The sequence below is a fragment of the Oryx dammah genome, unplaced genomic scaffold, assembly GCF_014754425.2.
Source record: "Oryx dammah isolate SB20612 unplaced genomic scaffold, SCBI_Odam_1.1 HiC_scaffold_12, whole genome shotgun sequence".
NCBI classification, from domain to species: Eukaryota; Metazoa; Chordata; class Mammalia; order Artiodactyla; family Bovidae; genus Oryx; species Oryx dammah.
Window position 1 is genome coordinate 2909793 of NW_024070196.1, and position 10730 is coordinate 2920522.

At 38.7% G+C, this 10730-nt stretch overlaps 1 protein-coding gene across 2 annotated transcripts; it reads left to right on the forward strand.

Annotated features, from left to right (window-relative positions):
- Window positions 1–2654: 2654 nt before the first annotated feature.
- Window positions 2655–10524, forward strand: FGG (fibrinogen gamma chain). 2 transcript variants are annotated; one of them, XM_040251344.1, is made up of 10 exons: window positions 2660–2776; window positions 2876–2920; window positions 3099–3282; window positions 3394–3487; window positions 4974–5104; window positions 5400–5533; window positions 6446–6630; window positions 8079–8356; window positions 9640–9806; window positions 10303–10524. In XM_040251344.1, the coding sequence occupies exons 1-10, from the start codon at window positions 2705–2707 to the stop codon at window positions 10315–10317; spliced, it is 1305 nt and encodes a 434-aa protein (XP_040107278.1). In that variant the 5' UTR covers window positions 2660–2704; the 3' UTR covers window positions 10318–10524. The 2 variants fall into 2 exon arrangements, with proteins under 2 accessions (XP_040107277.1, XP_040107278.1); XM_040251343.1 differs by having other exon boundaries at window positions 2655–2776; window positions 9640–10524.
- Window positions 10525–10730: the final 206 nt, after the last annotated feature.

A 10730-nucleotide genomic window follows, 5' to 3' on the forward strand; every position in this document is an offset into this window, starting at 1 on the left:
TGACAATGAGAAAGCAGTTTTATTAATAAGCTTCAGCAACTGATGAGATGAATAAACGAGGAAGATGAAGATGACTGTGTGACTTTAATTGGCTGATGTTTGGTGACGTGATTGACAATGACTGGTAAATCAGAGAGGGTAACTATTAAGGAGGAAAGAAAAGGCAACAAATCTGGTTTTAATGCATTCATTATGTTACAATAATTATTATTTACCGAGTAGGAACATTTATCTTTGTTTCAAGTCAAAACAATTATTTCTTTGTAAAGATTTAGGATTAGACATTGAAGTATTAGTATTTATCTCAATTTAGATGTATTTCTCCCACTAAATATATAATGAAAATTTGCAGTAAGCTGGTTTCAGAGAATGAAATGAGGGATATTAAAAGGAGGGATAATGATAGTACATAATTGTAAATTATTAATTGGAGATGATAATAAATATACTGTCCCAATACACAAGGAAACTTGAGGGTCAGAGTGAAAAGGACAGTTCCTGCCTAGTTTTTGCCCCCTTTCCTCCAGTTATGTTCCTAGTCAATATATGCAACATGGATTTTTCTATCCCCTGCCTCCTGTAGCCAGGCTTTGCTCTGAAGTAATTAGATGGAACCTTAGGGAAAACAAAATAGGCTCCTGACTTGTTTCCCATCTGCAGCAGGTATGGTGCTACACCAGCTGATACTTCTAGACAAAGGGAGGGGCTGGGCTCAAAAGTTCACTGCACTGTTGGTGAGAATGTAAATGTATGCCACTCCTGGGCATATATTTGGAGAAAACCGCAATATGAAAAGATACACGCACCCCTATGTTCACAGCAGCGCTATTTATAATAGCCAAGACATGAAAACAATCACACCGTCCACCAGCAGGTGAGTGGATAAAGAAGATGTGACCTATGCACACAGTGGGATACTACTCAGCCATGAAAAAGGAAATAATGTCCACAGACTATCATACTAAGTGAGGTAAGCTCGAAAGACGCACATGCTATCACTTGTGTGCAGAATCTAAAAAGTGATACAAATGAACTTATCCACAAAACAAAAATAGATTCACAAATACAGAAAACAAATTTATGGTTTCTAAAGGGGATGGAGGAGGGAGAGAAGTAAATTAGGAGTTTGGGACTAATATGTACACACTACTATTTATAAAATAGATAACCAACAAAGGTTTATAGTACAGGACAGGGAGCTATATTCAATATCTTCTATCAACCTATAATGGAAAAGAATCTGAACATGCATACATACATAGATACACTTTTGAATTATTTTTAAATTATATATATATCTATATAACTGAATCACTTTGCTGTACTCCTGAAACTAACACAACATTGTAAATTATACTTCAAAAAAAAAATGGGTTTCCCTGGTGATCGGTGGTAAAGAATCCACCTGCCAGTGCAGGAGACATAGATTCTATTCTTGGTCAGGAAGATCCCACATGCTTCGGAGCAACTAAGCCTGTGCTCCACAACTACTGAGCCTGTGCTCTAGAGCCTGGGGACTGCAACTACCAAGCCCATGCACCGCAACTACTGAATCCTTTGTGCCCTAGAGCCTGTGCTCCACAAGAGAAGCCACCCAGATGAGAAGCCCATGTCCCGCAACTCAAGAGTAGCCCCCGCTCCCTGCAGCTGCAGAAAAGACCCAGAGCAGCCAGTGAATAAATAAACATTTTTAAATGGTTAACAAAATAAAATAAATGAAGGGGGCATGTGTCCTCAGGCAACCATCTGGGAAAAAAAAAAAAGCCCACTGCAAACTGAGAGTCTATGAAAATAATCAACAGCTGAATAAAGGGTGTCAAAAGATGCAGACTTCAAGCTTTAAAGTAAGTAAGTCCTGGGGATGTAATGTACAGCATGGTGATTATGGTTAAGAGTACTGTATTACATATTTGAAAATTGCTAAGAGGGTAGGTCTTAAAAGTTCTCATTGCAAGAAAAAAAAGTTTTGTGCAACTATGTGTGCTGACCAATGCTAACTATATTGTGATGATCATTTTGTAATATATAGAATATCAAATTATTATTTTGTACAGTTGAAACTAATATAATGTTATATATTCATCATATTTCAATTTGTGAAAAAGGAAAATGGCCAAAGCAGTGGGTCAGGCATTCATTCCTGATAATAGTGACATATTGAGACCTGGTGGAAGGCAAAGTTTCCACCTGCCATTGCCACAGGTTAAAAATACTGGTGTTCCTTCATCCCCCCGTCTCAGAATTGACTTGCGGTAATTCGGGGTATTTGGGTTATGGTACCAGGCTGCATCTGAAGGCAGGGGCAGTTTGTCCTGGCCGAGGTCAGCGGTGTGCGTGTTTGCTCTCTCTGTCCTGGAAGTGGTTGCATCACGCTGCCTCCCGGGCCCTCTCCCTCCTCCTAGCGACGGTCACTGCTTCACTAGCTTTTGCAGACAGTTGGCTTCCCAGGACGAGCATTGAGCTGGGCCAGCAAGGAGGAGCTTAGACCCGTGTGCAGAACCTAGGAACCTGACTGAACATTGGTCCGGGGCCAGGATGAGGAAGAGACGGGAAAGACGTTCCGCCCTTCTGGTAAGAAGGCCCCGTGATCGGCTTCAGCCACTGGCGGTCCTGCCGTCCTTGGAGCTTAAATAAAGGGACAGCTGAAGCCCTGAGAGTCACAGGTCTGACCTTCCAGGCTCGGAGCCCCGGGCCCGCCGACACCATGAGTTGGTCCTCGCACCCTACGAGTGTAATCTTCTACATTCTTTCATTGCTTTCTTCAGCATGCCTGGCAGTAAGTGTGCTGTTTACAAAACGTATGTTGTACATGGAAAGCTTAAAAATAAGAAAATATCTGCTAAGCAAGTGAGATTTCTCTCTTTTCCTCCTCTAGTACGTTGCTACCCGAGACAATTGCTGCATCTTAGATGAAAGATTTGTAAGTCGCTTTTATGTTTCTCTCTGTGTTTGAACGGGACTTGGGCAGAGGAATTTTTAGTCCTTATAAGAGATTCTTTAGCAAATATCATTTGACAGTTTAGACTTTTTAAAAACATAGTCTAGGTTTTACTTATTTTTATTTATCAGGATTTTTAATCACACTATTGTATTTTCAGGGTAGTTATTGCCCAACTACCTGTGGAATTGCAGAATTCCTGACTAATTACCAAACCAGTGTAGACAAGGATCTACGAAATTTGGAAGGCATCTTCTATCAGGTTGAGAACAAAACATCAGAAGCCACAGAGCTGATCAAAGCAATCAAGATCAGCTATAACCCTGATGAACCATCAAAGCCAAGTAAGAATCTAACTGCCACTGACTGAGAGAGTCATCTATGAAGTGCTTTTGCTGTTATTTTAGTGGTTCTATTTGCTTATGTATTTTTATATCTCTGATCCCATATTACAGGTAACATAGAGAGTGCTACCAAGAATTACAAGAGAATGATGGAAGAAATTATGAAATATGAAACACTGATATCAAACCATGAATCAACAATTCGGTAAGCATTTTTTTGTTTGAGTTTGCTTTCCAAGACTGAGCTGGGGTTTATTCAGTATGCCAAGCTCTGGTAGAAGTCATCTTTTTATCTTTTTCTAGCTGTAGTATCTAATTGGTGTGATGCCTGACCATCTTGAAAGGGATAGAAGTAGGCAATATGAGTTGTATTGGATTGTGATCACTTTTTAATACTCATGTGGGAGAAAGATGCTTTAGACATCTTCAAATGCCTTGTGGCCATATTTACCAAACTGTCCTCACTCCCATTTGTCTTACAACATAAATTCAAACTGATGGACATTTGAGTGTTGAACATAAAATTCTGTTTATAAAAATGTCAACAAATGGGTGGCGAGGAATTTGTGAGCAGAGACATAGGGATGATCTTGGTAAATTATATTGAAAGGTAGAGCAGAAAAAAAAGAACCTGCCTTAAGAGACAAGTTTGTGTGACAAACAGTGTAGAACTGCCTGTTGCATGGAACCTGCAATCATGTGTTGTCCTCCCTTCTCTTGAAAGTAAAATGTCTCTATAACAACTTCCCAGGAACTTGTGGACTTCCTGCACATTGAGTCTCAGACACAATTTTAGTTTCTTCCTCAATTTTTATCCTAAATTATTCTAAAAGTAGCATAAGAAATTGAGATAAGTGATGGCTGAGGAGAAGTGGCCCAGAAGGGATTTATCGCCTTTTTGGTATCAGAGGGATACTATTATTATCATTATTGTCATTATTATTGGCATTATGGTTTGCATTATTATTGCCCATCATTAAGACTGAAGGAGACTATAGTGCAGAAAACGTCCAAGGTGCAGTAGAGGAAAAAGTGGTCAAATAGTTTGTCTATCCAGAACCTCAGAGACAAGAGTCTATGTGCATAATAGTTCTCTGTCATTTCAGAATATGGACAGGTAGTCCAGTGAGGAACTACAAAAGCAGGATTTCTCACTTTCCCCAGCTTTTTTCTGAAGCTGTGTAAACAAAAACATTAAGAAGAAGGGGAAAATGTCTGTTGTTTTATGTAAGATAATACCTCAGATACTTTTCCCATGTAAGTTATAGACTGAAGTCCATAAACAGATCTTCAGTTAAATCCACAAGTGAAAAGAAATAATGCTTCAGCATGTGTGAGTTTCTAAACAGAGCTTTTCCTTCCCTAAGAATATTGTCCTAAGAATAATCACCATGTTGTCTTAATCAGGCTCATCACTTGTGTACTTTATTATCTGTTGCCTTTTATGCAGAAACGAAAATCAGAACGATCACTTACAGTGATATGGTTTATTGGCAAGGGCTTTGTTATTTTCTTTTCCAAAAAGCTTAGAATTTTAATTCACCTCAATTTATTAATATCATTTTAAACTTTTTCCAAGAATGGAGTAATTTGTCAGGAAATAATTCTTGAGAAAATAAGGTGGTATTTTTAAAAGACTATACAACATTATTCATCTGAAAAGAATAATCTGGTATCTATTTTGCTTGTAGATTTTTGCAAGAAATATATAACACAAATAATCAAAAAATCATTAGCCTAAAAGAGAAAGTGGGCCAGCTTGAAGAAAAGTGTCAAGAGCCTTGTCAAGATACAGTGAAAATACATGATGTAACTGGGAGAGGTAAGTGAAAGGTTTATATTGAGATTAAGTTCATCAGAGCAGATATAAAAGTAAAGGAGATTATATATATTAGAATGTATACAAATACATTGGACAGTGTCTAGCCATTAAATATAAACAGTCTAATTGCTTAGACTTTTCTTGAGTAGCTGACAATTTGCTTTGAAAGGAATAATGATTGAGAAATAAGAAAATACTTCTCAGGATATGAATAGTTTCTGACATGTTAAAATTTTCAAGGCTGACACAATCTTACCTGGATTTCAAACCACCATAAAAATTTCTTCTTTTACAGATTGCCAAGACGTTGCCAATCAGGGGGCCAGAGAGAGTGGACTTTATTTTATCAGACCTCTGAAAGCTAAGCAGCAGTTCTTAGTCTACTGTGAAATTGATGGGTCTGGAAATGGATGGACTGTGTTTCAGAAGGTATTTTTCTCTCACCCTGTGTATTTAATAGACACCTAATTGTTCTGCCATATGCCAGATACTTTTTCAAGCTCCTTGTAAGCATTAATTCAGTGACACTCACAACTTTCCTTTGTGGTAGTTTTGGCCTGCTTATTCCTGTTTACAGAGAAGGAAACTTGGCACACGAGGCTAAATAACTCGCCCAAGGTTACATGACTAATAAGTAACAGAGTCAGGATATAGTCTGATTTCACTCTGTACTGAGATAGGTTCTTTACTATGCTGGCCCTGCTGTAGTAGATTCACAATGGCACGTGATCACGATCTCATAGTGACAGAGGGACCTCTCGGTATTTACATCAAGACCTAGGGCTGCCCATCGCAAGAAGATGGTGTCCCCCAGAGGATGCGGTCAGGCTGTTCCATGACCGGGCCCCTCTGTAGCCTTTGCCAGCCCCAGGCATCCACTGCAAATCCTCTTGCATTCTGCTTACCTTTGACCATTGTTACAGCTAAGGCTGCAGGGGGCACTCAGAGCAAGTGAGTGATGGGAGCTTAGCTGGTAGACACAGGTTGAGCAATAGGCTGACCTTTTCAACCATCAGTACGAGAATCAGCAACATCAAGCTGATGTTCTGAAGTTCTCTAGGAGTCTTTTTAAAACTACTACTAGATTACAATTTATCATGTGCCAGGCCCTCTTCTAGAGTACTTTTACATTCTCTGGTGTAATCCCTGAAACTACCCTGAGAAGTAAGCATCATTATTCCTATTTAAGAGACAGGTGAGCAAACTTAGGCAGCTAGCCCAGGGTCACTTGGTAAATGATGAAATCATAGCCTCCATATTTTGGACAAAATGGCTATAATGTTTTCCTTATGTGCACTGATAATACATTCTCTCCTTTTGCCTGTGCAATTGTGTAATTAGAGGCTTGATGGCAGTGTGGATTTCAAGAAAAACTGGATTCAATATAAAGAAGGGTTTGGACATCTGTCTCCTACTGGAAACACAGAATTTTGGCTGGGAAATGAGAAGATTCATTTGATAAGCACACAGTCTACCATCCCTTATGTATTAAGAATACAATTGGAGGACTGGACTGGCAGAACCAGGTACTATCAAGAAGGACTTCTAACTTTTGTTGTAGAGATACCCTGGAGTAGGCACTTTCTAGCTCTCAGCAGAATAATGGGGAAAACAGTCTGACAGATGTGAAGAGCACATTCAACTATGTTCCCCAGAAGTCAGTTTGGCTTTTGGGCAGTCCAAGGCGCTAGGTCCCATTCAGGCAGGATCTGAGTGTTTTGGTGTAATCCACTTACCCTGGAATCATACAAAACAGTAGCTAATATTTCCTGAGCATTTATGTACCATAAGTTGCACATGAAATTATAACTTAAATCCAAATAGCTCATGAGGCAGGAATTATTATTAATTCCATTTTACAGATTAACTTTTCCAAGGTTGCATCCATTGGATTTAAACTCAGGTAGTTCACCTTTTATAACGCACCTTCTTAAGCTGCTATCCTGGATGGAAAGTAATCTAGCTTTTTAAGATTTCTCAGTGTTTAATGACTTGGAATCAAATCCAGTCAATCAAATCCAGGAGCTACCTTACAATGAAATCAGCTGATACCTTTGGTGAGCTGGAGTTCCTTCTATGCACAGAGCTGTCTGGGCACTTTAAGTGTTGTATACCTCACTGAAATTGAAAACAATATCCAACCCTCTTGTTATGTCTATGACACGATGAAATATAGTCTGTGTCCAAATGTATATTTTTCCTTTTAAAATTTTTAACCAGAAAGTATAATACCGTAGTCAGTAGACCTTCTCCTATGAGAACATCCCCCATTTCCTAAGTCCTGGAGATCAGGGAAGCTCAATATTTTCTGGAAATCTCTGTTTATGCACCAAGGCCCATTCTTCCCTGCCCTCCATAGAATTCCGGCTTTCATGTACAATTATTTTCCAGGGGAAAATCTCTCTCTGACCCTACAGTTCATGTTTTGTGGGCTACACAGGAATCACTCCTTTTATGTGATGCTCAAGGAAATTCTCCTTGCCACTCCCACATTTCCTTCAGAAAGAAAAAACCCTCTAGATTGTATGAGTGACTAGTGAAACTATAGCTCCTTTCAGCTTGCTGCATTAATTAATGGCCACTCACTTTCAGATAATTAATGTGGTTTATGAGAACTGTGTGTACATGCTACATACTGAGATAAAAGTGGAAAATGTGAAATTAGGTTCATCCATATATCTGGGTTAGATATTAGGATACTATAGGCAAAAAGCATTCAGGATAGCTGAGGTTTTTAGTTTTCCCTTGGATGTCCTGAAAGCTTCTAGACCCATCCTGGGTGGTGCTGATGACCTTGAGACTGTTTCCCACACCTGTTATCCCATGCCAGATTTGTGAAAAATTTTGTTCAGTGACCACAGTTCAGACTTATGAAGCAAAGTTTAAAATTCCTAACAATTGTCCTATGAAAGAAGGAACTTCTGAGATGACTTATAAGGCTCAGGGTCTAAGATCTCTATTCCCATCTTTGCAGCACTGCAGATTATGCTTCATTCAAGGTGACAGGTGAAAATGACAAATACCGCCTGACATATACTTACTTCATCGGTGGAGATGCTGGAGACGCATTTGATGGCTATGATTTTGGCGATGATTCTAGTGACAAGTTTTTCACATCCCATAATGGCATGCAGTTCAGTACTTGGGATAATGACAATGATAAGTTTGATGGCAACTGTGCTGAACAGGACGGATCTGGTTGGTGGATGAACAAATGTCACGCTGGCCACCTCAATGGAGTTTATTATCAAGGTATGGCTTTCTTTCTTCATACATGAATTTGTGTGTGATCTGTATTTTTAAAAAATTAAATATAAGTAAGAAATAATTAGTAAAGATATTGGGAGCTTGCTATATAGTTCTTTATTTTAAGCCAGAATTGGTCCCTCTATAGGAAATCCACCTGCTGCAAACTCTGCAGTGATATTCATGATGCTTCCATCCAGGTTGATACTTTGGGTTATGGTGTCTCCTCTAGTCTTACCCTATATATTATCTGGATGGACTCACATTGCCATGTCTATGCTATTAACACAGTAGCCTGGCTCAGCTTCCCATGAGCTGTGTGTCAGATAGAATCAGTGAGCAGTGTCTAGAGGAATTAAGTGAAGGGCAGAGATATATTGGCAAGTCTACAGGTCCATGAAAGTTGGAGAAGAATCCAGCCTGAGGAGTGTAGATACGTATTTTAGCACGAGGGAGGACAAGCTATAGTTTGCCCTAAGGATGGAGTAGTTCTGAGCACTGGTTTTACTTACTGACAAACTATTGGAATACCCTAACAGGTATGCATGGGGAAGTCCTCACCCATTAAAATGAGCAATCTTACCTTCTCAGGGCACTGTCCTAGCCAAGAGGTGACTTGGAGTCCTCTTAAAACTACATACATTTACCTTTCGGTTTTCACAATAAGTTTTTGAAACCTAACTTATCTTAGCACCAACAAACCATGTAATTAGAAAAAAATTCTCAAGGAAGGTGCCCAGGCAAGAAAGAATACTGGAGCGGGTTGCCATGCCCTCCTCCAGGGGATCTTCCTGATGCAGAGATCAAACCCAAATCTCTTCCGTCTTCTGCATTGGCAGGTGGGATCTTTACCACTGTGTCACCTGGGAAGCCCAATATTTTCCAGTACAATTGTGATTTCAGATGACCTGTATCCAACCGATGAGGAATTATGACTGCCATTCTAACCTGTTTTCAGGAAGAGGGTCCATAATAGCAGAACCTAGCATGACTTAGCTTAGGGAGAGAGACCAACTAGGGAAACGCAGGGCTCTAGCCCTGTTAGCAGTGAATACATTTGAACTAAGAGTGTGGCCAGAAAACACAATACAGACGTACGGTTTGTCTAATAATAAGTTTATGTCAATTGTAAATCTAGAATTTGAGTCTCTACGGATATTTTCAGTTAGTAGATAGCACTATGAATCTGATGTAAATGACAGTGGGCTTCATAACAGACAGCTCTTTATGGACTGTCTGAGGGGAGGAGATTCCAGAGTGGTGATATGCAGATGTGTGGTTTGTTTCAGGTGGCACTTACTCAAAATCATCGACTCCTAATGGTTATGATAATGGCATTATTTGGGCCACTTGGAAATCCAGGTGGTATTCCATGAAGAAAACCACCATGAAGATAATCCCATTTAACAGAATTGCCATTGATGGACAGCAGCACCACCTGGGGGGAGCCAAAAAGGTCGGAGTAGAACATCACGTTGAAATAGAATACGACTAAGTCATTTTGCCTTGAGCTGTTCATTCTGTTAACCCACAAAGTTGCAGAAACTTTCCTGAACTTTTCTTCTTGTTTTCTCTTACCATATTTATTAATTTTAAGTCTTTCTTTAAGGATATTTAGCCCTGAATGGCAATTAAAACTCACTTTGAACTGTATTTCCAAGTTACTAAACACAGAGTTATTATAAATTTGTCTATTTGATGAGAGAATATTTCAGCTTATTTCCTAAATATATAATAAATTCATTATGATATTGTACATTTTAATGATCACACATAATTGTGTCTTTGTGATTTTTTAAATTATTTTAAAACCTGTTTAGTATATACTAATATAACAGGAGCAGACTTTAGGAATTCAAATGTTTCATTACCTCTAAATCATTCCTATTTAATTATTCTTTTTTAATGGAGATAATTATATCTTTTTAATGTATTTTTTGTTTTGATCATAGGCTGGAGACGTATAAAAGACCATTTCAAAAGTGATTTACTGTTTTAAAGAACTTTATCTGAAAAGAAAAAGATAATATTTTTCCTATGGGACAATGGACTTGCAAAACCTCACTTCATTTTAAGAGTAAAAAGAACCCATGTTGAAAACTCCACTAACAGTTTTATGCCGGTGATAATTTATCTACATACCATTTCAATAAATATTTTGTTTCCTAAGACTAGATATGTGGTACCTTTTATTGACCATTAAAAACCATCACTTTCCTTCAATTTAATACAGTTAGGCAATCATCAGTAGTTGCTTAGTCCTCACTTTTTGCTAAACATTACCTGACTCTTGGGGAATTACAAAGGAAATAGAAATCATGGCTTTTGCCCTCCAGGGCTTATAAGACAAATACAGAAATGTACAGAATCCCAAATGACA